We start from the raw sequence: 27,949 nt of genomic DNA on the forward strand, positions 1-27,949 counted from the left end.
ATCACATGCATTAGATTAGTCCTATCTCATCTACCTATCAGCTTCCTTCTCAATATCACTCCCTTCTTGACCATCCCTAACCCGGAAATCAAACACATATTTTTCTTCCAAAGTGTCTTCATAGTTCTAGATCATTTTTTAATACAGATCCAGATGTAGAGGGATAGTCTCGGCATGTCACCACTGGCGTTTCTCATGCAGATTGGTGTTGAGTGAAGTTGCCCCTTGACGCTAATCTTGGGTCAGTTTTGCATTTCCCCCCACTAATGGTTAAGGTTAGGATTGGGGGAAAGAAAGCTGATCCTAGATCTGTACTTAAGGGAAACTTCACATTGGAGCCATGCAGACTCAGTCCCCGTCTCAGGGTGGGGGGGGGCGTTCTTTCAAACTCACTGCCTGGGGGTCAGATGGGGTTCAGGGCGATACCTGGAAGTCGTCCACGGAGGGTGCCGTGCGCTGGGCGGTGCGTCGGCGGTGCCACTGGTGCAGGGTGTCTCTGGCCTCGGAGCTGAGGACCCTGGCTGCCTGTTCCTCCTGGAAGTTCTTGATGAGAGCCATGGCCCCGTACGCACTGGTCAGGTAGTAGCCACCTGGGAGAGGGAAGGTTGGGGAGAAGGGGAGAAGGGGAGAGCAGGCAGTGAAGGAGGAGACCCAGGAAGATAAACATGTCAATATGGACATGCTGTAGTTTGACTGTGTAAAGTGTCTGTGTGTAGCTGGTGAGATGAGTCAGGCGCAGGACAGCAGATATGAGTAATGAAAGCAAATATGTTACTCAAATATATCACAATACACGTCGTATAAATACAAGGCCACACATACAGACCGCAATACAATAAACAATTACTCACAAACAAACATGGGGGAACAGAGGGTTAAATAATGAACAAGTAATTGGGGGATTGAAACCAGGTGTAAGACACAGACAAAACAAATGGAAAATGAAAAGTGGATCTGCGATGGCTAGAAGGCCGGTGACGTCGACCGCCGAACGCCGCCCGAATAAGGAGAGGGACCGACTTCGGCGGAAGTCGTGACAGACTGTGGACGTGTTAATGTGTCAACGAGGCTATACGAGGTGGAAAATGACATATACGGTTTGTATGTTGGTGAAGAATACATTCTGGTGTATACGTGAGTATATCGCATTGCACTCCTACAGTGTGTTTGGGACTGAGAACAGGACACTGGACTAGAGGAAGTGCCCTGGTAAGATAATCATCAGGAAGCCACTAACTAGAGGGACAATACCTTTCCAAGGGAACCCACCCACACCTTATGAACATTCCCATTCACATCGTCTTCCTGTGGAACAAACTTGTTTCCTACCAAGCCTGCCTTCCAGTCTGGGCTTGAACTTGACCTGTAGTTGCCCTGCACGACCTGAACTAACACATATGCATGGTTATGAACTTGATTTTGAGATAAATTGCACGTTTATTGCAGAAAACAATGATGTTAGGTAGAGTGTACTAAGATTCTAGATGTAATTCATTATAGACCTGTTTAGATCTAATATTACTGTGAGTTAAAGTGAGGTAGGGCTGTGTTTTTACTTTGGTTTATGATACGGACACACTGGAGAACTGACCAGATCGTGTTGTCCTGACCCAACTTCCTGAAGTTGGACTATGATTGGGCCAGGCAGATCTATTGTCTGTCCAGACACTGCCTCCTGTACTGCCTCCTGTACTGCCTCCTGTACTTGTGTGAAGGTGAAATCTGTCACCACAAAACCTTGCAAGACGGCTAGTTCACTGGGTCGCTTAGCAGCATGACACACAACACGAGCTTGACTCATTCTGACAGATAAAGGTAGAGATAGATCAGTTGGAGGAGAGACAGACAGGTAGACCTCCCCTCTTCAATGATCAGTCCATGTAAACTGTATACTGTGGTATTGAATCCGGTGTCATTGTGTGATGGTAGACCTACCCTCTCCATGCAGCAGTGAGGGGTCCAGCAGCTCCATCATGTAGAGGATCTCAGTGTCCAGCTGAGGCATGTCACACTGGGCCAGGATATAGGTCAGCATCGGTAGGAAGTCATCTGCTCCGTACATCCTCCCTGAGAGAGAGATAGAGATTATTATTATTTATGTTAATATTGTACATCTCCAAAGTAAGCTTTGGCAATATGTACATTCTTACGTCATGCCAATAAAGCAAATTGAATTGAAGGGAATTGAGAGAGAGAGTGGAGAGAGAGAAGAGAGAGTGAGAGAGGAGAGAGAGAGAGAGAGAGAGAGAGAGAGAGCTAGAGAGAGAGAGAGAGAGGGGAGAGAGAAAGAGCGAGGTAGAGAAGAGAGATAGAGAGAGGAGAGAAAGGAGAGAGAAAGAAAAGACAGGACAAGAGAAGAGAGAGAGAGAGAGCGGGAGAGAGAGAGAGAGAGAGAGAGAGAGAGAGAGAGAAAGGCATGTCACAATGGGCCAGGACGTAGGCCAGCATGGGCAGGAAGTCATCCTCCCTGTACATCCACCCTGAGAGAGAGTTACACAGCGGGGAAAGGCAAGGTGAGGTATAGGAAAGGTGTGGTCAGATGAAAACACACACATGAACACATAAACACACACACTCAGAAGCATGCAGATAAAACAGGGTTGGGGGTCAATAGAATTTCAATATAAAAAAATATATATTTTATCAAACAGAAGAATTAAGAAAAAGTGATTTTTAGTTTCCTTCCTGAATTGAAATGGAATTGATCCCAATCATGTATAATACACAACCAGGTACACTATAGACAAATATGTGGAACTCATCCACACTCTCTGCACATGCACCCTCTCTCCCAAAACACATCCTCCCCCCAATCCCACCTACCTGAGTTATCCTGCATGATGGTGTAGATGAGTTTACACACTCGGAGCAGCAGCGACACCTTCTTATCCGGGGAGTACATCTTCCTCATGTTGTGGAACTTGTGGCGGATCTTCTCGATGGCCATGGGGTCAGGGGGCACGGCCCCGTCCACACCCAGGTCCTGGGGCCTCCGGGTCCTAGCCAGGGCCAGGTTCTCCCTCAGCTGCTGCCAGCCTCCACTGCTCACCTAGGAGGAGAAGAAGGAGGAGAAGGTTATGAGCGTAGAAATTGAGCTATTAGAAGTGACAAAGCCCCAATGCTTAAATGGGAGGAGAGAGAGGAAGGTCAAGGTTATGGTTATAGATATAGAATTACTAGACAAACAAGGTTATGAATCATCATCATGGTCATGATCGCCATCTATTAATTATATTTCTATGATCATTGTTCCTTCTATTTATTCTATTTCCATCATAGAAATGTAATTACCAGAATGGGAGAAAACCTTTCAGACCTGTGGTTATGATGACATCAACTTCAGGATTCTCCTTAGTGTAAACACTGCATATAAAATATATCCTGTTAAAAGACATGAGCTCCTTGGCTAACATTCTACTAACTTTCAGAATCAACTATGATTCTAACAGGTGCTGCAATGGAAGACAAAGCTCACCTGGAAGTCGTGCAGGGCCACTTCCACTACGCCCTTCAGCGGCTTCAACACACATTTGTGCATGGCCTTCTCCAGGACAAGGTCTAGAGATAAAACACAGACACATTGGGAGTTAGTGACTGTTTCCCCACACTGGCTTGCAAGTGCACCCATTAGCCCATATTGTGTAGTCAATAGAGTTCAATCAATCTAAACTGGATCAAGACACACTGCTGTGTGCAGGGCTTTCTTCGTCTTTTTTGGAGTTCAATCAATGTTTCACACAATTAGGAGGATGTGGTAAAACTCTCCGTTACATAAGAGCTTCACATTTAAAACTTTTAAAGGGATAAATCTCATGCAACTGCAAATGCTTTTCCGCAATAAAACGGTAAACTTAAACGCTGTAAAACGTCATGCAGTAAAATAAATACCATCCATAACCATTAAAAACCTCAACTGACCCAGATGCAATTCGACCATGCAATAGCATTTTATTGTACAATGGTGCGTAAGCTGTGAAGCGCTACTTCCACTGCCTCGCCCTAAAACATAACCCAGCCATAACCTGCACACATAACGGACATCAAATGCCTCAAGATCCTCAGGAGAATAATGGATACATCCTTGAACACAAAGTACACAGTTTGATAAAACAATAGCCTACATCCATCACGTAGGCTATTCTATTATTTTGCATCTGACCTCAAACTGTGGAAAATCAGTGTCAGCGAAGCGGTGCAACCTTTTCAAGTAAATAACTGTTTCTCATTAGTTGCTGCTGATTAACTAGCGGTGACAGAGCCTAATGAACCGTAGCCGGCAGCTGGGTACTGAACAGTAGTTTTTAATCGCCTCTATTATTTCAACTGGTTATTCTTATGTTATAACCTCATTAACGTTTGTATACATTTGCATTTGTTAACGCCACTTTATCATGCAAGGCCTTTATCCAAATTAATCTAGTGGCCTATTGTGTGGAAAACCTGAGAGTAGCAGAAGTCTAGAGAGGAGGACTGCTTTTTGGTGTTTGACATGAGCAATGCTGGGTTTTCCAGGAAAACAGAGCTGGGAGGAAGAGAAAGAGAGAGAGGGAGAGGGACAGAGAGCTTGAGAGAGAGAGGGAGAGAGAAAGAGAGAGAGAGGGGAGTACAGAGAGAGGGGGGTGTACAGAGAGAAAGAGAGAGAGAGAGAGGTACAGAGAGCTTGAGAGAGAGAGAGAGAGAGAGAGAGAAAGGGGAGTACAGAGAGAGAGGGTGGTGTACAGAGAGAGAGAGAGAGAGAGAGAAAGAGAGGGTGTACAGTCGTGGCCAAATGTTTTGAGAATGACACAAATATAAATTTTCACAAAGTCTGCTGCCTCAGTTTGCAAGATGGCAATTTGCATATACTCCAGAATGTTATGAGGTATTCAGATGAATTGCATTAATTGCAAAGTCCCTCTTTGCCATGCAAATTAACTGAATTCCCCAAAAACATTTCCACTGCATTTCAGCCCTGCCACAAAAGGACCAGCTGACATCATGTCAGTGATTCTCTTCCTAACACAGGTGTGAGTGTTGACGAGGATAAGGCTGGAGATCACTCTGTCATGCTGATTGAGTTCGAATAACAGACTGGAAGCTTCAAAAGGAGGGTGGTGCTTGGAATCATTGTTCTTCCTCTGTCAAACATGGTTACCTGCAAGGAAACACATGCCGTCATCATTGCTTTGCACAAAAAGGGCTTCACAGGCAAGGATATTGCTGCCAGTAAGATTGCTCCTAAATCAACCGTTTATCAGATCATCAAGAACTTCAAGGAGAGCGGTTCTATTGTTGTGAAGAAGGCTTCAGAGCTTCCAAGAAAGTCCAGCAAGCGCCAGGACCGTCTCCTAAAGTTGATTCAGCTGCGGAATCGGGGCACCACCAGTACAGAGCTTGCTCAGGAATGGCAGCAGGCAGGTGTGAGTGCATCTGCACGCACAGTGAGGCAAAGACTTTTGGAGGATGGCCTGGTGTCAAGAAGGGCAGAAAAGAAGCCACTTCTCTCCAGGAAAAACATCAGGGACAGACTGATATTCTGCAAAAGGTACAGGGATTGGACTGCTGAGGACTGGGGTAAAGTCATTTTCTCTGATGAATCCCCTTTCCGATTGTTTGGGGCATCCGGAAAAAAACTTGTCCGGAGAAGACAAGGTGAGCGCTACCATCAGTCCTGTGTCATGCCAACAGTAAAGCATCCTGAGACCATTCATGTGTGGGGTTGCTTCTCAGCCAAGGGAGTGGGCTCACTCACAAATATGCCTAAGAACACAGCCATGAATAAAGAATGGTACCAACACATCCTCCGAGAGCAACTTCTCCCAACCATCCAGGAACAGTTTGGTGATGAACAATGCCTTTTCCAGCATGACGGAGCACCTTGCCATAAGGCAAAGGTGATAACTAAGTGGCTCGGGGAACAAAACATCGATATTTTGGGTCCATGGCCAGGAAACTCCCCAGACCTTAATCCCATTGAGAACTTGTGGTCAATCCTGAAGAGGTGGGTGGACAAACAAAAACCTACAAATTCTGATAAACTCCAAGCATTGATTATGCAAGTATGTGCTGCCATCAGTCAGGATGTGGCCCAGAAGTTAATTGACAGCATGCCAGGGCGGATTGCAGAGGTCTTGAAAAAGAAGGGCCAACACTGCAAATATTGACTCTGCATCAACTTCATGTAATTGTCAATAAAAGCCTTTGACACAATTATACTTCAGTATTCCATAGTAACATCTGACAAAAATATCTGAAGACACTGAAGCAGCAAACTTTGTGAAAATTAATATTTGTGTCATTATCAAAACCTTTGGCCACAACTGTACAGAGAGAGAAAGAAAGAGTAACGTGGGTCGTATAAAGGGGACCAAGGCGCGGCGTGTAAAGTGCTCATATTTCCTTTAATGAATACACTTAAAACAGAAAACAACCAAACAGTTCCGTCAGGTACTACAGAGAAAACGGAAAACAACTACCCACAAAACCCAGGAAGAAAAACCTCTACTTAAATATGATCTCCAATCAGAGGCAACGAGTATCAGCTGCCTCCAATTGGAGATCAACCCAAACAACCCCAACATAGAAATAGAAAAACTAGAACCAAAGCATAGAAACAGAAAACATAGAAAAACCCAAAACACCCCCTGTCATGCCCTGACTTACTCTACTATAGAAAATTACATCTTACTAGGGTCAGGACATGAAAGAAAGAAAGAAAGAAAGAAAGAAAGAAAGAAAGAAAGAGAAAGAAAGAAAGAAAGAAAGAAAGAAAGAAAGAAAGAAAGAAAGAAAGAAAGAAAGAAAGAAAGAAAAGAAATAGGGAGGTTCGGGGAAGTGTTAGGTTAGAAAACTCCCCACACAGCCCTATATTGCTATATGTAAATGAGCCAGTTTAGCAAAGCAATGTCAACCAAGGTAAAAACTGTGTAGCGTTTTACTGTCGGCTATGACTAATAAAATAAATATGATTCTGAATACATGGAGAGGTAGGTAGATTATTAACATGGACTCGAGAGCTGGATGAACACACACTGGTTAATAGTTCATACACATGAAGTAAACACACACACACGTCCCTCTACACTTCCTTACTGCTGGTTTCCTGTCTCCTCTCAGGACAGGCCTTGACTCCTTTGTATGTTGGGCAATGTTTGTTATGTTGCTATACCTCCTCTGTAAGCCTTGCGCTACAATGGGCTATACTCATTTGAAAAAAGGGTTCCAAAAGGGTTCTTTGTGGAGAGATAGGGATCTACCAAGAACCAGTTTGATCAGAAGAACCCTTTTGGGAAGACCAGGGTCCTTTGTAAGCCAAATGGTTCTACCTACAACCTTTAACATCCTAAACTGTTTTTGGAAGAAAGGTTTCTTTGATCTTTCTTTGGAAGGCAAGAAGGGTTCTACATAGACCCAGTCGTCTTTCATCACTGTTAAGGGACCTTTATACTGAAGAATGTGTCTAGTTTTTTATGATTTGCTTTTGGTGTATTGTTGTGTATAATAACGCATATTTTATTGTGTATATAAATATGTGGTTTATTGTGTTTATTGTATTTTGATGTGTATTGGGGTGCTATACAGGGCTCTTCTGGAAAAGAGACCTTGGTCTCAGCATTGACTCTGTCAAAATAAAGGTAAAAACAAATATAAAAAATACAATAAATAATAATATACTATTTCCCAGCATGCTCTATTGCAGGGAGATTTTCAGAATTGTTTGTTTTACTGTAATATCTGTGTTTTTGCATGTACATTGATTGGTTGATACATTTTATCCTACACAAAGATAAATAACATACAGTTTTAAAAAAATCCAATCTGTTGGATTTATTGCACCCGTTACTGTGATGGTTGTTCCAGTTAAGATGACTGAGGTATTCTCAGTATTCAATCTTTCCTACCATAGCAGTCATTCTGAATGCAAGTCACGGGTGATTAATCATTCCACTTGTTGGATATCCTAACTCTGACTGGATTCCAATAGAAATGTAACATCACTTTGCAAGCCAGCATAATGTGACTTGCAGGCCTGATGTGGCCTGTAAACCAGGAGATTCTTAACACCACTGTGTTAGGGTATAACTAGGCCCTCAAAGAAAAGCCAAAGACTTCTAGAACTAACCCAAGATAGACCAGAGCCTGTCGTTTCCAATAGGAGCAAATGAATCATAGTGTGCAGAACAAACAAGGTGGGTAGAGCCAAGCATGAGCTAGTGAGATCCTATTGGCGCGTTCTAGCATTTATTTGCATATTTCCATTAGGGAACGCCTATTCCATGAAGTGTGTGTGTGTGCAATAACTCCATTCGCCCTTGCACTCCTTCTAAACAACAACATATTTTACAACTTTAGCAAACTTTAGCAAAACGCAGTCCACTCTGTTTGTTCCAGATTCTAGTTTTGGAAACAGAAAACTGTACGGAGATCATATGTTTCATCAATGAGAAAATTAGCAGAATGTCGGCCAAAATCCATCTCGCTCAATCTTCTCCCACTGCCGGCCACTGGGTTTCCTCTGATCACCATATTTTGTAGTGAGTGGAAACGCTAACCGGATGCTTCACATTTATACATCCGGTGAAATATCTGACTCATTGTTATATTTGTGGAAAGGCCTTATGATATACACTACCGTTCAAAAGTTTGGGGTTAGCCTATAGAATGAATCATACCATGACTGCACTCATAGGTCACCTACACTACCGTTCAAAAGTTTGGGGTCACTTAGAAATGTCCTTGTTTTTGAAAGAAAAGCTAATTTTTTGTCCATTAAAATAACATCAAATTGATCAGAAATACAGTGTAGACATTGTTAATGTTGTAAATGACTATTATAGCTGGAAACAGCTGATTTTATATGAAATATCTACAAAGGCGTACAGAGGCCCAATATCAGCAACCATTACTCCTGTGTTACAATGGCACGTTGTGTTAGCTAATCCAAGTTTATAATTTTAAAAGGCTAATTGATCATTATAAAACCCTTTTGCAATTATGTTAGCACAGCTGAAAACTGTTGTCCTGATTAAAGAAGAAATAAAACTGTCTTTCTTTAGACTAGTTGAGTATCTGGAGCATCAGCATTTGTGGGTTCGATTACAGGCTCAAAATGGCCGGAAACAAAGAATTTTCTTCTGAATCTCGTCAGTCTATTCTTGTTCTGAGAAATAAAGGCTATTCCATGTGAGAAATTGCCAAGAAACTGAAGATCTGGTACAATCCTGTACTACTCTCTTCACAGAACAGCGCAAACTGGCTCTAAAATTAGGGTTAGGTTTAGTTTTAGGGTTAGGGGTTCGTGGTTAAGGTTAGGGTTAGGGAAAATAGGATTTTGAATGGGAATACATTTTTTTGGTCCCCACTTGGATAGTAAAACCAACCTGTGTGTGTATGTGTATGTGTGTCGGTGGGTGTCTGTGTGTGTTGACAGTCCTCTGGTTCCCTTTATAAACACACACTTGGTTACTCTACCTCCATGCGCACTCTTTACCTCAATTACCAGTAAAACTATCAATTTTACCCCCCCTTACCTCAATTACTAGTAAATTGATCCAGTTTGGGCTTTAAAATGACATTACGAGGACCTACACCCATTTCTCCCGAATGCATCTTATACAAACAGTATACAGTCTACACTGACATACTATGTCAACAGTGAGTGTAGGAGAGCACAGTCCAAACTTCACTTCTCTATTCCTGAAAGCCTTCCATAGCCTGCGGCTTTTACCATTACGTCAGTCTGTCTGTCTATACAGGAATCCCATTTGTGTTACTAGTCGAGACTAAACCTTGTATCTGGTGGCAAACACGGAACATCCTAGCCTATGTTACTGTCCTTTGGGTCGTATAATGTTATTGTGCCTGGTTTAGTAAATGTATGCATAGGCCTCTCGAGAGCATTGGTAGTCTTTTATTGTTATGTTTCTTCCCTTGCATACTTCTAGGAGGGTAAAAATGTCTCTGTAAGACATTGGTTTACATTATACAGTCCTCTGCCCCATAAACTACAGTTTTCTGTTTCTAGACCACTAAGCTGAAAGAGAGAGAGAGACAGAGAGAGAGATGGAGAGAGAGACAGAAACAGAGACAGACAGAGAGAGAGAGAGAGAGAGAGAGAGAGAGAGAGAGAGAGAGAGAGAGAGAGAGAGAGAGAGAGAGAGAAAGAGAGAGAGAGAGAGAGAGAGAGAGAGAGAGAGAGAGCGAGAGAGATGGAGAGAGAGAGGTCAGCTACCACTCCAACAACCACTTCTTCTCTGGACAATGCTTGGCTGTTGTTGTTTACAAAGAACAAGGGAAAAGAGACGAGTGTAAAATTATGGCTACATATTCATGCAAATACTTATTCAGCCCAAACTCAATGAAAACCCTCTTTGACAACATTGGCTAAGTCAGCCTCCATCACAATTTCACTGTCAAACATTAGCACTTGCTTGCTTCAGCTCTGTGTCGTCAAAATGAGGACTACGTATTGTAGCCTCCTCTAACTAGACTTATTGTCTGTTATTAGTAAGTTCATACCATATTTGGTCCCACATTAAAAGAATCCCTGACATTTAGGGATTTTGGTTGGGAGATCATTGTCATTTTTGCCATTCCAATTGAACCACGAAAGAAGCTTGGCATTTGGCACAACTGTGTGAATTTGTGCCAAGCTGGAGAGGCCAGGAATAACTGACTGTAGGGAAGGGAGGGTACACTGGCATCTCACTGGCATCTCCGTAACCCAACACTGGTTTCTATAACCAGTCTGTCTTAACATGGACTAATAGGGAGTGCTTCAAATAGCTCGGCTAATTTTCATCATGTACATAGGCTAAGTCTTGACAGTTTATCACTGTAAATATGTTGTAAGTGGATTAGATCACTGTGAAACTAGTTTTTAGGTGTTACTTCCCTATTAGAGCTGAAGTGGTCGGAGAGAGAGCCAACATGCGCAAATAATTGGGATATGAGAAACACCCACAACCACACACTCATACAGACAGACGTTCATGTGAAGTACGTACGTATCTACCCCCACACTCACTCACCTATCTGATCCTCGGGTATGAGTGATTCGATGGGCGGGTCCAGTTCGGAGCTCTGCGTCAGGTAGGCCTTCATCTGGGTCATGAACTGTCTGAGGGTCTGCAGGAGGTCTAAGCCTGACGTATGACACCCCTTATTCTCCTGTACAAAACTGATATAATCCTGAACCAGGCATCCAAAGTAGGAACTCTTGTCCCTGGAGAGCTCTGCTATCCTCCTCACGGCTCGCCTTTCTGGGGTCATGAACGTGCTGAAGACTCCAGAAACTTTTCGGAAGCTCAGCGCAACTTTGACCCCGACCCCTCTCCGGTGGGCTTTGAAGGGAGGACGGAGGCCCTGGTCCAGGTCGTTCTCCAGGCTGACGCCGTAGTCTTCCTCTTCTTCATCACAGAGGTCTTCGTCGTCGCTGCTGTCCTTGTTGTTGCCAAGGTGATGCCGTAATCTGAGAGGGGGGCTGGCGGGGAGGGAGAGGGGAGGGTGGGAGTAGTCCAGAGAATCTGAGGAGGAGGTGGAGATGGACATGTCGCTCAGCCTCCCCTCTTGTCCCTCTCGCCTGGAGGTCTTATCTGGAGGGCTGGGAGGGCTACCAGCACCATTTCCCACTACGGAAGGAGTGGGTATGGCCGGTGCCTGGCACGGGGGAAGCTTGGCACGGGACAGAGCCTTGGCGATAGTCTCATCATCAAGAGCAATGTGGCACCGGTGGGCGTCAATGTCAGGTTTTTTGGGGCGTGGGGGAAGAGGGTGTTGAGGGTGTTGGTGGGGCACAGGGATGGCGGCACTGCTCGTCGTCTTTTTGGAATGGCTGCTGTGCCTGGCACCCATGGGAGGGCGAGGGGTGGGGCGAAGGTTCTGATTGGATGAGGGTTGCAGTGGTTGCCTGGTGACAACAATGGCTGTGGGCGTTTCGGGCATGCTGCTCTTGGGTTTCTGGGGTAGAGGGGTGGGGGGAGGGGGAGCTTGGCGGCGCTGGGAGAGGGAATGGGGGGGCGGGAATGAGAGGGAATGGGGAGGCGGGGGCCGAGGTGGGCGTGACTTCCTGTTCACGTTGGGGTCCGTGACAGGGGCCGAAGACGTCCCACCGGTAGTTCCCAGGCTGGGAGTGGAGTGTGTGACGTAGGGGGAAGGAGAGGAGGAAGAGAATGGAGGGTCTTCCTCAAGCCGCCGGTGAGTCTGGAGGAAGAGGGGGTTGACGAAGCAAAGAGCCCCGTTGGACTGGCTTCTCTCCAGGCGAGAGGAGGAGGAGGAAGGGGGACGAGCTGGAGGAACGCTGTTGTGGCGAGTCACACTCTGTTTCTCTTGTGTCCTCTCTGCACCCTGGTTGTCACCGTCTCTGTCAGGGCGCTGAGGTGGAGGGCGAGAGGGAGAGGTTGTCCTTCGCAGGCTGCCTAGAGCAGAGTGCCAGAATCCTAACAGGAGAGAAGAGATTAGGAATCATTAACAGAGTCTATACACTGTATACATTGAAAAACCTCCAATAGCTGCCTAACCACAACCTGACCCAATAACACTCAAAGTCATGATAACCATTCAAACACACAGACAGACACCTTCATACCTTCATGCAGACACATAACCTCATACACAGACACATACATACCCTCATACACAGATACATACCTTGATAAACAGACACTTACATACCCTCATACACAGACATACATACCCTCATAAACAGACACATACATACCTTCATACACAGACATACATACCCTCATAAACAGACACATACATACCCTCATAAACAGACGCATACCCTCATAAACAGACACATATATACCCTCATACACAGACACATACATACACTCATACACAGACACATACATACCTTCATACACAGACATACATACCCTCATAAACAGACACATACATACCCTCATACACAGACATACATACCCTCATAAACAGACACATACATACCTTCATACACAGACATACATACCCTCATAAACAGGCACATACATACCTCATACACAGACATACATACCCTCATTCACAGACACATACATACCTTCATACACAGAAACCTACAAACCACCTAACCCTAACCTTGACCCAAACACACAAAAAAAAATGCATAAACACCCACAGGAACTACCATCAACACCCCTTTCCCACTTACTTTATCCTCCAGTTCACTGACACATCCACAATATAGTGCAAGTAGCACTGTAGTTAGGGAGTCAACCTTTTTATATCCCTCTCTTTCTTTCTCTCTTTTCCTCTGTGATCCTACGCTCTTCTGAGGCAGCGGAGAACGTGGTGAGCTCAGCCCTGCATCGCCCAGCACTGATTCAAGAATGCTGTCCTGACAGACACACACCCAGAGAGACAGAGAGACGGAGAGGGAGTCACACATGCAAATTCCACAGGGGTGGTGGGAGGAGTCTATACACTGGACAGGCCTCCAGTAGTGTGTAGGCCCTCCTCTTTCCTGATCGCCCTCTACCTCCCTTCTCTTTGACCGAGTTTCCTGCTGCAATGCAGGACATTGGTTTCCGTTACGATCGTCTCTTCTGTTTTTTCACTTGTATCCACTGAATCAGTCTATTGTTTGCTGGCACTTGGTACACAAGTCTCTGTGCTAACTCATCCAGACAAACAATCACACACCAAGAAATGCTTTACAGAATAATGGCATTCATGTAATAGAATCTACAGACTGTTATAAATGATTCCATAAGTTACTTTAGAGGACTGCGAAGCACATTCTGTATGCATTGAATTCCACAAGCACACACACACCCTCTGCACAGCAACACACCCGGAAAAAACTCGGTGGTATTGATGAAATGCCCATTTGAGAAACATGACCTCTGGAGCTAGACTGAGACAGGCAACCTCTCTCTGCTCTTTACCCAACCCAGAGTGCACAATCCTGGGCTGGGTTTAGCAGTGACACCCCCTCTCCCCCTCGGGGAATAGTCTGGATGGATCTCCTTCAGAAAGCTTTACTGACAGTTCAAAGGACATTTCTTCCTCCACTACTTTCTGAGCCTTGGACAGACTCTGTCTCTGCAAAGATTCCATAACATAGACACAAATATCCATTTGAAATAGAACCTGTCCATTGGAGAAGAGCGTTTCCCTAAATGATTGTGTCAGCTTACTAACAAAAGATCCTCATGTAGAATCACGCTACATACTGTACTCTCTCTCTCTCTCTCTCTCTCTCTCTCTCCCTCCCTCCCTCCCTCCCTCTCTCCCTCCCTCCCTCCCTCTCTCTCTCTCTCCTAGTGTAACCAAGCATACACGAGGGGTCAGAGTAAACCTGTGACTGGTGTGTGTGCCTGCGTCCATGCCTGTGTGTGTGTGTTCGTGCCTGTGTGTATAATACTCCAGTCACCACACCCTCCTCCTCCTCCTCAGCCCTGAGTTATGCAGCCTGCCTGAAGGAAACTGACTCACACACTGGAGTTGCAACAGAAGGAAACTAAGAATATCACGACAGAGTGACTAACTAAACCTGCCATGAAACCAGACCACACCGGTCAGCATGAGTTAACTAACATATAAAACTAATAGACGGTATCAGTAGCCGCAGCACCTGTACACATAGAAATGTCACTCTGTGGAATGAGGGGCTTTTTGACGTTATGCATGTATGTACTCAAGGAGACACAGCCCATTTGGATATACTGCCTTCAACAATATGAAATACATTTATAAATAAATACAATTATGCTGTTTCCTTCTATATCAATTTACTATCGGATAATTCATTGGCTTATAGCCCCCTTTTGGGGACATTCTCCACTTTTCAACATCATATTCATTATCTCCAGCGCCAGGTTTAAAGGGGTTTAAAGGGATAGTTTAGTCTGGGACTTCCCCAGAGTCAGATGAACTCGTGGATACCATTTTTATGTCTCTGTGTCCAGTATGAAGGAAGAGGTAGTTTCACTAGCTAATGCTAATTAGAGTTAGCACAATTGCTAACTAGAATTAGCACAATGACTGGAAGTCTATGGGAACAGTATGCTAGCTGTTTTTGTAGACTTCCAGTCATTGTGCTAACGCTATTTAGCATTGGCTTGAGAAACTACCTCTAACTTCCTTCATACCGGACGCAGATACATATAAATGGTATCCACAAGTTCATCTGACTCTGGGGAAGTAGATAAAGGGCCTCTTGCCAGAATCCCAAACTATCCCTTTAAGCAGAGAAGAAAATAGAGTTGATCACATTCTACCCATCTATTACTGTAGTACCTGCTCCTAGTTGGGCCACCTCCTCCAGGTCCTTCTGAGTCTTGGAGGCTGCAATGGCTTCTGGGAGATTCAGGGTGAAGGGAAGGACGTCCCTGAAAAGAGAAGAGAGAGAATGATCCAACTATGTCTATAATGTCCAACAGATATTCTGGAGATTCCAAGAGTGGACATTCCCAGTCTGTATCTCCTCCTGCTAGCTGGACCTGTGTTCTGTCCTCAGGGTTGGTGATGTCACAGGGTGATAGAAGGGGTTTGTCAAAGCAAACACAACAGCCTGAACACCAGAGCAGAGAGATGAGGAAGAGAGTGACATCACTGTGTTGTTACAGACAACTCAATGCCAACTAACAGAGCCTTGAGGCCTCAGCTGGTGAATATCTTCACTAGCAATCACAATATGCTGACTAAAACATTCCTTCTACTGACAAATTTCATATGCAAGTTTTTGAGGATATTTTCCCTACTAGGTCCCTTGTTATTAATGAACTTTAACTCGGCCTGGAGTTTTTTCCTAGTCACGTCAAGTGAATAAGAAAATCTCCTGCCGCTAATGACAGTGAAGTATATCATTATATTCTGTATTTTTCCCAGATTGAAACTGTGTTGTGCTGTGTTGGGCATTACTGGGTATTACTGGACATTACTGGATATTACTGGGCATTACTGGACATTACTGGATATTACTGGACATTACTGGGCATTACTGGGTATTACTGGGTATTACTGGACATTACTGGACATTACTGGGTATTACTGGGTATTAATGGACATTACTGGATATTACTGGGTATTAATGGACATTACTGGACATTACTGGGTATTACTGGGTATTAATGGACATTACTGGACATTACTGGGTATTACTGGGTATTAATGGACATTACTGGACATTACTGGGTATTACTGGGTATTAATGGACATTACTGGACATTACTGGCACAGTGGCACTACTTTCCTTTCATCTACTTCCCTAACCACAAGGGTTTTATGTCATTCCACTAGTGGGGTATTGTTGTATGTTTACTGTAAGTTGGTGTTTTGTCATTATTGGACATTACTGACATTACAGTTGTTTAATGTTTCAGTTTCTATTTCTCAGTTAAAACAAAGCTCTGACGTGTCTGTAGCTCTGAGCTGTCTGTCTGCCCAGCTGGCATGAAGCTGGTCTAAAACCAGAAGTGAGAAGAGGGCAGTTGAGACAACCTATGTCCTGAGTGCTTACTGCTTACTTAACACATGGTAACCGATAGTAAATCTACAGGTTATGATCTTATGGACAATTTTTTACTTCGCTATGCTGCTCCCCAGATTGCAGCTCCACTGAAATACATATTTAATTGGTCACTGGAAAAAGGTATGTTGGCAAATATATGGAAGCATGCGAAACTGTGTCCTATTCTGAAAGACAGCAACGAACCCATTACTCCTGCCAATAGTCAATCAATTAGTCTACTCCCTTCACTCAGTAAGATATTGGAGGGTATTGTGAGTAGACAAATATGGGAGTACATGGAAAAGAATGATCTGATTACAGCCAATCAGCATGCTTATCACAAAAAACATTCCACTACCACTGCATTGGTTGACATGACTGACCAGTGGCTCAATGCTATGGATAATGGCAGGTTAGTGTGTGTAGTATTTTTTGATTTTAGTGCAGCATTTAATTTAGTAGATCATGACATAATTTTAACAAAATTAATGCATTATGGTTTTAAGGAGGTAGTATTGAATTGGGTACAGTCATATCTAACTGACAGGAAACAGTCCACCTATATCAATGGTTCATTTTCTTCCCCCCATGCTTTAAACTGTGGAATTCCACAGGACAGCTGCCTTGGGCCACTTCTTTATTTAATATATACCAACGACCTTCCTTATGCCTTACCAGAAACTTAAGCTACTATATTTGCAGATGATACTACAATTTATACAGCAAGACAATCAGTTCAACAGGTACAGCAAGCTTTACAAGGAGATTTGGAGAATATCAGGGAGTGGATTTGCCAGAACAAACTTGTTTTAAACACCAAGAAAACCAAAGTTATGTTGGTCTGTTCCACTAGGAAATGGGAGTACAAATTGAGGAAGTGGCAGAAAGCAAACTACTGGGAGTGCAGCTAGACAACTGCTTATCATGGTCGTCTCAAATAACTAATCTATGTAAAAAAAATATTAAAACAGCAAGCATGATTAGAAGGATAGCGAAATATTTACCAGGAAAGATTCTTAAGCAAATAACACAAGCATTAATTGAGAGTCAGGTGAACTACTGTTCTGTGGTCTGGGGACATGCATCAACAAGTGAAACTAGGAGGCTGCAGATTGCACAGAACAAAGCAGCAAGGATTGTTTTAACTTAGAGCTAGGGGGCAGTATTCGGAAATTCGGATGAATGACATGCCCAAAGTAAACTGCCTGTTACTCAGGCCCAGAAGCTAGGATAATTGGTAGCATTAGATAGAAAACACTCTAAAGTTTCTAAAACTGCTAAAATAATGTCTGTGAGTATAACATAACTAATAAGGCAGGTGAAAACCCGAAGAAAATCCATCCGGAAAATGTTTTTTTGAGGTCACAGGCCATTTCAATGATAGTCTATGGGATATACAAATAAATATCTCCCAGATTGCAGTTCCTATGGCTTCCACTAGATGTCAACAGTCTTTAGAAACGGTGTCACGGGTGTCGTAGGGTAAAGACCAAGACGCAGCGGGAAAATATATACTCATCTTTTTTTTATTTGGTGAAGAAGGGAAACACAATAAACGTATACAAAACACAAACGAACTGGACAGTCTTGTCAGGCAAACAGCTAAACAAGCACAATCTCCCACAAACTAACAGGTGAAAACAGGCGACCTAAGTATGACTCTCAATCAGCAACAACGATGTACAGCTGTTCCTGATTGAGAGCCACACCAGGCCAACACAGAAATACAACACTAGACCAGCCCCCTAGAAATACAATACAAGAACATACCCAACAACCCGGAACACCTAAATCAAACACCCCATCTTACATAAATACATATCTAATAAACCCCGAACCACTTAAATCAAATACCCTTTCTACATAGATACACCACTAAACCCAGAAACACTCTACACAAAATAACCCTCCATATAAACACATAACCAAAAACATGTACAACAAATACCCTCTGCCACGTCCTGACCAAACTACAATAACAAATAGGCCCTTACTGGTCAGGACGTGACAAACGGTTTCAGGCTTGTTTTTTGAAAAATGAACGAGTAGTTGTAGTTTTTCCAAGGTGTCTCTCATTAGAAAAGTAGTCTTGTCGCGTGTGTGAATGAGGTGCATGCTATTCGTTATTTATCTTCCCCATTGAACATACTATTCTCCGTCTTAAATTGTATCATTTATTTAGATATTAGAATACCTGAGGATTAATTAGAAACATAATTTGACTTGTTTGGACGAACTTTACCGGTAACTTTTTGGATTCGTTTGTACGCATGTTGAATGAGTGGATTACTGAATCAAGCATGCCAACTAAACAGACATTTTTGGGATATAAAGAAGGACTTTATCGAACAAAATGACCATTTGTTGTGTAGCTGGGACCCTTGGGATTGCAAACAGAGGAAAATCTTCAAAGGTAAGTGGTTTATTTTATCGCTATTTGTGATTTTGTGACGCCTGTGCTGGTTTGGAAAATAATTTTGATGTGGGGCGCTGTCCTCAGATAATCGCATGGTATGCTTTCGCCGTAAAGCCTATTTGAAATCTGACAATGCGGTTAGATTAACAAGAAGTTAAGCTTTTAAATGATGTAAGACACTTGTATTTTCATGAATGTTTATTATTACGATTTTTGTATTTTGAATTTTGCGCTCTGCAATTTCACCGGATGTTGTCATGGTGGGACGCTAGCGGGACACCTAGCCCAAAGAGGTGGAGATATGGTTCTTCTGTTGTAGTCATGCGCAATGCTCCTGGTTGGTCATCAAGCAACAACATAATTGAAAAAAAACATACTTATTTTATTTCATAATATACACTATTTAAAACGGCCAAACTTACCAACCGGTTTTCGGTTGGTAAGAGACAGACAGAAAAGAGAAATAGGCAAAAGAACATTTCGATTTAGAGCAATAAAGAAATTGAATAATTTAACTGAGAAAACCAGAAACCTTTCAATATATAAATGTAAACAATACTTTAAAACCATTTAAATATAATACATAGGAAAATTGTGCTGGACTATGGTAGATGAAGAATCAATATATATTTTTAGACTGAGTATTTATTGGGTCAATATGTTAGTGTATTATGTCTGTTTGTAACAGTGTATTATATGTGAAAATGTGTTTGTATTATAAATTGTATTTTAATGTTTAAGGACTCTGGAAGATTCGTCCAAATGAGGACTAAAAGAGATCAAAATAAAAAAAAATTAAAAAAATCTAACACTATTATTTCCATCCATCCATTTCCATGCAGTTGCTGTAGTTCTCACTGCAGTGGAATGGCAACAGAAGGAGGAATGACGGAGGGACGGAGGGAGTGGGGATAGGGTGCGACGGAGGGCGGAGAGAGAGAGAAAGAAAGAGAAAGAGAGAAAGGGAGAGAGAGAGAAAGACAGAGAGAGAGAGAGAAAACTTTGAGAACATTACTGTACCTGCTGATACAGTAGAAGGCCACCAGGCGAAACAGGTCTGCAAAACTGATCCCAGATCCTTCCAGAGAAAAGGCTGCAACCAGAGGAAGAACACAGAGAATATATCAAAACTGTTCAGACTTCATTACGAGGCACAGCCAAATCTAGTCTTGGTTAGCTTCCATCTTGAAATATATGAGGAATTTCTCCCAATTGTTCTGTTAGGTTAATGTCCATTCTATTATACTACTTAGCAGGCATGCCCATTACATTTAATTCTAAGTAGTTGGATATGCAAGTTTGGACAATGAAACATTTGAGGCTAAATCCAACCCACATTCAAAAGGCCAAACCAGTCCAGGGAAGACACTTTATGTTGACATTCAAAAGGGGAAAATTCCTAGACATCCAACGTGCACATCTGGTATGTGATCATTCCCTGGCGCTACTACTATCCCATTACTCATGAAGTTGTTCTGTTGTAACCCCAACGGTGCAGTAAAGTACAAAAACTGTACATGTCTCTCCAAAGAGAACATGAGATTTTCATAAGATTTTCCCTGCAATAAATACAGTGTGTGTGTGTGTGTGTGTGTGTGTGTGTGTGTGTGTGTGTGTGTGTGTGTGTGTGTGTGTGTGTGTGTGTGTGTGTGTGTGTGTGTCTGTGTCAAGGCAGTACTGTTTTTCGATCAAGATTAGCACTTTGAGCAATGTTTTATTTATTTTTTGGTTTTGTTTTAATTTCAAACATTTTTTTTTCACTTTGAGCAATGTAGAGAGAGTCACATTTTTCAGCAGTGGTGGAAGCGTGAAACAAGTCAAAGGAATCGTCTATGGAAAGCAAACATAAACGAGAGAGTGTGTGTGTGTGTGTGTGTGTGTGTGTGTGTGTGTGTGTGTGTGTGTGTGTGTGTGTGTGTGTGTGTGTGTGTGTGTGTGTGTGTGTGTGTGTGTGTGTGTGTGTGTGTGTGTGTGTGTGAGTTTTGAGGTAAAGGCAGGATGTGACATGGTTAAAGGTACACTATCGTTCAAAAGTTTGGGGTCACTTAGAAATGTCCTTGTTTTCCATTAAAACATACATGAAATTAGTTGCAAAATGAATAGGAAATATAGTCAAGACGATGACAAGGTTATAAATAATGATTTTTAATTGAAATAATAATTGTGTCCTTCAAACTTGGCTTTTGTCAAAGAATCGTCCATTTCCAGCAATTACAGCCTTGCAGAATCTTGTTGTCAATTTGTTGAGGTAATCTGAAGAGATTTCACCCCATGCTTCCTGAAGCACCTCCCACAAGTTGGATTGGCTTGATGGGCACGTCTTACGAACCATACAGTCAAGCTGCTCCCACAACAGCTCAATAGGTTTGAGATCCGGTGACTGTACAAGCCACTCCATTATAGACAGAATACCAGCTGACTGCTTCTTCCCTAAATAGTTCTTGCATAGTTTGGAGCTGTGCTTGGGTCATTGTCCTGTTGTAGGAGGAAAATTGGCTCCAATTAAGCGCCGTCCACAGGGTATGACATGGCGTTGCAAAATGGAGTGATAGCCTTCCTTCTTCAAAATCCCTTTTACCCTGTACAAATCTTCAAGTAGTACATAGCGTTGTACGGCAATTTCTCGCATGGAATAGCCTTCATTTCTCAGAACAAGAATAGACTGATGAGTTTCAGAAGAAAGTTCTTTGTTTCTGGCTATTTTGAGCCTGTAATCGAACCCACAAATGCTGATGGTCCAGATACTCAACTAGTCTAAAGAAAGCCAGTTGTATTGCTTCTTTAATCAGGACAACAGTTTTCAGCTGTACTAACATAATTGCAAAAGGGTTTTATAATGATCAATTAGCCTTTTAAAATGATAAACTTGGATTAGCTAACACAATGTGCCATTGTAACACAGGATTGATTGTTGCTGATAATGGCCCTCTGTACGCCTATGTAGACATTTCATAAAAAATCAACCGTTTCCAGCTACAATAGTCATTTACAACATTAACAATGTCTACACTGTATTTCTGATCAATTTGATGTTATTTTAATGGACAAAAAATGTGCTTTTCTTTCAAAAACATTTCTAAGTGACCCCAAACTTTTGAAAAGTAGTGTAGGTGACCTATGAGTACGGTCATGGTATGATTCATTGTATAGGCTTTTTGTTGTCTGAGAAATGCACAGCTGGGTGAATTGAAAACATGTTGAGTCATGCATCTGTTGATAAACTATGCACAGTAGCTGAATGTGCTATAAGTAAACGCTCCTTTTGCAAAAGACAATTCATCATTTGGTTTAGGTACTAGCCCGGGTCGTCATTGTAAATAAGATTTTTTTTCTCTTAATTGAAATGTTAGGATAAATAAAGGTTCAATGAATTGAATTGAATGACGAGGCTGTGTGTTGTACTATAGCCAATCAGGAGCGTTAGCTGGGCTTTGGGACGTCACTGCTGGATGAATAGAGGTTTAGTAAAGAAAATAAATAGGCTGCACAGTGTTCCATTATGACACTCACTGTACTGACTCTCTCTGACAGGGAAGTCACAGACGCTGGCTCCTCCTGAGGCGTCATCATCACTGACCCTTAGAGACAGAACTTTCCTCTGAAGAGTGGATGACTTCCTCACCAGGAATACCTGGACAGGAGAGAGAGACAGACAGGTTCATTAAGGGTTGACCTTTCAAAGAGTCACATCAGTGACAACCCTAATCCACATGTTCACACCTGTCCATCGGCTTTAATCACCTTTTCTGTTCGTATTCGAAAATGATAATATACAAGCCCGACAATAACAAAGGTCATACTGTGACCTCATGACTCTTGAACCTTGACCCTCTCACCCCTGGAGGCTGCTGCAGCAGTATACGTGTGGCCTCCGTGTCACTGAGCGTGAGCAGTAGCCACACGGGGTGCGTATGCCTCAGTCTGTCCAGCACGCTCATCCGCCTACGCAGGGAGTCGTACCCGGAATCCCTTTCACCACTGGTGCCAGCGCAGGGCGAGGACTGGAGGTAAACCCCGCTCACCTCCCCCTCCAACCTGATAGAGAAAGAAAGGGCGAGAGAGACAGAGACAGAGAGAGAGAATGTGTGTGTGTGAGCGAGAGAGAGAGAGAGAGAGAGAAGAGAAAATAAGGCGCTGTCTCCATCTTTTGGTGAAAGAGTACATGATGCAGTGTCCCACAAAGAACCATCTAGGATGTGAATAGTGACGCAAATAAAATGTAGTCTACTATCCCTTTCATTTGCCTCACTCAAGGCTCCCCATCACTAAATGTCTGTGTTACTCTATCCAACTACATTGTTGAAACAAATCACAACAACTTATATTCAAACATTGACAAAAATGTGTACTAAGAGTCCTAATAAGATAAAGAAGCAAGAAGAAGAGGATGAAAGGAGGAGAGGAGGATTGGACTTACCCCTGTAGAACCATAGGGTATGGGTCTCTGTCCTCTGTTGGGGAGGTCTGGACCATCTCTTGCTTCAGCTCCCCTATCTCCAGCGCAAACGTGTCTATCAGCTACACACAGAGGAGGAGAGAAAGAGAGGGACTGAACAAGTGTACATGGGAGAGAAGGAAAGAGGGACTAGGTCAGAGACAGAGGGAGAAAAGGAGGAGAGGGTGAGAAAGTGAGAGCAAACGAAACAGTATTGTGAGTAAGATGGAGAGAGAGATCTAGAGTGATCAAGGTAGAGGTAAAGAATGAAAACAGACATTGAGAAAGTTTGAAAGTAGAATGAAAAGAGAGAGGTAGAGAGATAGAGAGCAAATGGAGAAGTGTCCCTCACAAACAGATAGGGAGGCACAACATGAGAAAGCCAGGAGCAGGGAAATGGTTAGTCACTTTTCCTGTGTATACCTCACTTCCCTCCCTGGGACAGGAAACACAGTGTATCTGCACGCACAGTGAGGCGAAGACTTTTGGAGGATGGCCTGGTGTCAAGAAGGGCAGCAAAGAAGCCACTTCTCTCCAGGAAAAGCATCAGGGACAGACTGATATTCTGCAAAAGGTACAGGGATTGGACTGCTGAGGACTGGGGTAAAGTCATTTTCTCTGATGAATCCCCTTTCCGATTGTTTGGGGCATCCAGAAAAAAACTTGTCCGGAGAAGACAAGGTGAGCGCTACCATCAGTCCTGTGTCATGCCAACAGTAAAGCATCCTGAGACCATTCACGTGTGGAGTTGCTTCTCAGCCAAGAGAGTGGGCTCACTCACAATTTTGCCTAAGAACACAGCCATGAATAATGGTACCAACACATCCTCTGAGAGCAACTTCTCCCAACCATCCAGGAACAGTTTGGTGATGAACAATGCCTTTTCCAGCATGATGGAGCACCTTGCCATAAGGCAAAAGTGATAACTAAGTGACTCGGGGAACAAAACATTGATATTTTGGGTCCATGGCCAGGACAAACAAAAACCTACAAATTCTGACAAACTCCAAGCATTGATTATGCAAGAATGGGCTGCCATCAGTCAGGATGTGGCCCAGAAGTTAATTAACAGCATGCCAGGGTGGATTGCAGAGGTCTTGAAAAAGAAGGGTCAACACTGCAAATATAGACTCTTTGCATCAACTTCATGTAATTGTCAATAAAAGCCTTTGATACTTATGAAATGCTTGTAATTGTACTTCAGTATTCCATAGCAAAATCTGACAAAAATTTCTAAAGACACTGAAGCAGCAAACTTTGTGAAAAATAATATTTGTGTCATTCTCAAAACTTTTGGCCAGGACTGTAGCTTCGTACCAACTGTGTTACATAATCTGACCACTAGGTGGAAATATTTCCCACACCACAGACCCCCTAATCGTTTGTTCTGAGTAGAAGTCGCCAACAGTCACAGATCTAGGATCACCTTACTGTTTCCCAATCCAATCATGAACGATTGGTGGGGAAAACACAAAACTAACCTTAGATCCGCTAATCTATTGCACTCCCCATAGCTGCACAGTCCAGACCACTGAAACCACTAACCACAGACCACTGGTTCCCCCTGTTACTACACTATAACAGGGACTATGTGGAGCCAGCTCTGTCTCTGTCTCTGGTGGTCTGACGTGTTTTACAACGTTAGTCAGCAAAGACAGAGCTGAGTATAGTTCTAAACTGAAGAGAGACAAACAGAGAGCGAGAGAGAGACAGAGAAAGACAAAGAATGACAGTGTCTGAAAGAGAGAGAGACAGAGAGAGTGAGAGAAAAAGAAAGAGGGAAAAAGAGAGAGAGACAGAGAAAGAACAAGAGAGTCTGAAAGAAAATTAGACAGGGAGAGAGGTTGAGAGAGGCCCCTCTCCCAGAAAATGAGGTCAAATTAACACATTTATTATGAAAGGTCTTCAATGGCCTACTCTGGGCATAGTGCCCTGCTATGGAACTAAATGGCAGCATGAATACAGGCCCTGTTTCAGCCCAATGACTTTTATAGAGGAACCACTTATATATTTTATTTAGCGAAAGCAAAGTCCCTTAGCCAAGCGATTGCTTCCGGTCCTGCTGTGTTGAGGGTGAGTAGACCTCCGCTGAGTTTGTAGATTGGACAGACTTCAAAAATGTGGTGCATGGTTTGCTCTACCCCACAGGCACATGGGGGCTTGCTTTAATGCCTCTGTAGCCATGAAGTGCTTTGGAAGGCTAATATCAAGTGCTTTCATGGCTCACATCAATACCATTATTCAAGAAACCCTAGACCCACTCCAATTTCCATACCGCCTTAACAGATCCACAGATGATGCAATCTCTATTGCACTCCACACTGCCCTTTCCCACTTGGACAAAAGGAACATCTATGTGAGAATGCTATTCATTGACTACAGCTCAGCATTCAACACCATAGTACCCTCAAAGCTCATCAATAAGCTAAGGACCCTGGGACTAAACACCTCCCTCTGCAACTGGATCCTGGACTTCCTGACGGGCCGCCCCCAGGTGGTAAGGGTAGGGAACAACACATCTGCCATGCTGATCCTCAACACAGGGGCCCCTCAGGGGTGCGTACTCAGTCCCCTCCTGTACTCCCTGTTCACCCATGACTGCACGGCCAGGCACGACTCCAACACCATCATTACATTTGCCGATGACACAACAGTGGTAGGCCTGATCACCAACAACGAAGAGACAGCCTATAGGGAGGAGGTCAGAGACCTGGCCGTGTGGTGCCAAGACAACAACCTCTTCCTCAACGTGATCAAGACAAAGGAGATGATTGTGGACTACAGGAAAAGGAGGACAGAGCACGCCCCCATTCTCATCGATGGGGCTGCAGTGGAGCAGGTTGAGAGCTTCAAGTTCCTTGGTGTCCACATCACCAACAAACTAACATGGTCCAAGCCCACCAAGACAGTGGTGAAGAGGGCACGACAAAACCTATTCCCCCTCAGGAGACTGAAAAGATTTGGCATGGGTCCTCAGATCTTCAAAAGGTTCTACAGCTGCACCATCGAGAGCATCCTGACGGGTTGCATCACTGCCTGGTATGGCAACTGCTCCGCAAGGCTCTACATAGGGTAGTGCGTACAGCCCAGTACATCACTGGGGACAAGCTTCCTGCCATCCAGGACCTCTATACCAGGCGGTGTCAGAGGAAGGACCTAAAAATTGTCAAAGACTCCAGCCACCCTAGTCTTAGACTGTTCTTTCTGCTAGAGCACGGTAAGTGGTACCGGAGCTCCAAGTCTAGGTCCAAGAGGCTTCTAAACAGCTTCTACCCCCAAACCATAAGACTCCTGAACTTTTAATCAAATGGCTACCCAGACTATTTGCATTGCCCCCCCCCCCCCCCTTTTATGCCGCTGCTACTCTCTGTCATTATCTCTGCATAGTCACTTTAATAACTCTACCTACATGTACATATTACCTCAACTACCTCGACTAACTAGTGGCCCCGCACATTGACTCTGTACCGGTACGCCCTTTATATAGTCTTGCTATTGTTATATTACTGCTGCTCTTTAGTTACTTGTTCCTTTTAATTCTTATTCGTATTTTTTAAACTGCATTGTTGGTTAGGGGCTTATAAGTAAGCATTTCAATGTAAGGTCTACACCTGTTGTATTCGGCGCATATGACTAATAACATTTGATTTGATTTGGCCAGGCATGGGCCGTGGACAGTCCTGAACCTATTGAGGGTGGACCACTCCTTCCTGGGGAGGTTGAACCTACTGGTGCCCCAGGAAAATGCTGAGGAATAATAACACATATCCTTCCCTCTCTCTCTTTATCTATCTTTCTCTCTTACTCTTCACCCACCTCTTTCTTTCAGTTATTTTCCCATTTGTATCAATCACATCGCATTGGATACAATGCTTTTTCCCTCTCTCACTCTCTTTCTCTTTCCACCTCTCTCTCTCTCTCTCTCTCACACAGTCTTTCTCTCTCTCGGGAGGGCTGTGTCCGACAACAATGCCGTCATTAATTCTAGCTCTTTAAGGAGTGCAGATTCGGAGGTAAGCGATTCTCTGCATGGGCTGAAGTTAAAGCCATGTTGATGGAGTCAATGGGGAACTATGTTGTTTTGACCTACAGAGAGCGCTTTCACTGGGGCTAGGGAGAGTGGAGAGAGGGAGAAAGAGAGGGAGAGAGAGGGGATGGAGAGACAGAGGGAGAAAAGAGATAAGAAGAGACAGTACAATCTCACGTCTCTGTCAGTTTATCCATTCACTCTGTAACTCTTCACATTGCACACATCCATAACCTCATCTCAATTCTCTATTTACTGTAGACACCTTGTGTAAACGTTATCAACTTAAGCAACAGTATATGGCAAAATATGCAACAGTTACAGTATAAGGCATCCTTCTATTACCGGATATATATAGCGGATAGCACACCGCAGTCATAAAGACTGGGTAAGAGAACGATTATGACATGACGATTGGATTACTCTCAGAGGCAGTTAGTGTGGTCTGACTAAAGAGGGAGAGATGAAGGGAGAGGATACTGATGGAAGAAACAGCAGCAGGAAACTAAGACACAATGGAACGGACTGTGCTCATTATGTCTCTAGGAATAGACCGTGTTCCTGAAACAACTTCATGAAAGGGTTTAACCAGAGACTGCATAAAGGGCTGACAACTACTCCATGGTGTGTGTGTGTGTG

General features: G+C 43.4%; 1 protein-coding gene across 3 annotated transcripts in view; it reads right to left on the reverse strand.

Moving 5' to 3' along the window:
• LOC106564701 (ras and Rab interactor 2) overlaps positions 1–27,949 on the reverse strand; it is a 46,796-nt gene that overhangs the window by 3,385 nt on the left and 15,462 nt on the right. For 2 of the 3 annotated variants that reach the window (XM_014130965.2, XM_045691182.1), the window contains exons 4-13: positions 23,266–23,366; positions 22,685–22,883; positions 22,359–22,479; positions 19,869–19,941; positions 15,220–15,311; positions 11,010–12,416; positions 3,476–3,558; positions 2,824–3,049; positions 1,936–2,067; positions 427–590 (exon numbers count right to left, since the gene is read on the reverse strand). In XM_014130965.2, the coding sequence (XP_013986440.2) occupies positions 427–590; positions 1,936–2,067; positions 2,824–3,049; positions 3,476–3,558; positions 11,010–12,416; positions 15,220–15,311; positions 19,869–19,941; positions 22,359–22,479; positions 22,685–22,883; positions 23,266–23,366 (2,598 nt within the window). Of the gene's footprint in view, positions 1–393; positions 591–1,935; positions 2,068–2,823; positions 3,050–3,475; positions 3,559–11,009; positions 12,417–15,219; positions 15,312–19,868; positions 19,942–22,358; positions 22,480–22,684; positions 22,884–23,265; positions 23,367–27,949 lie in introns of all 3 variants that reach the window. The other variant, XM_014130967.2, reaches the window with a different exon arrangement.

The sequence above is a fragment of the Salmo salar genome, chromosome ssa12 (genome assembly GCF_905237065.1).
Source record: "Salmo salar chromosome ssa12, Ssal_v3.1, whole genome shotgun sequence".
Taxonomy (NCBI): Eukaryota; Metazoa; Chordata; class Actinopteri; order Salmoniformes; family Salmonidae; genus Salmo; species Salmo salar.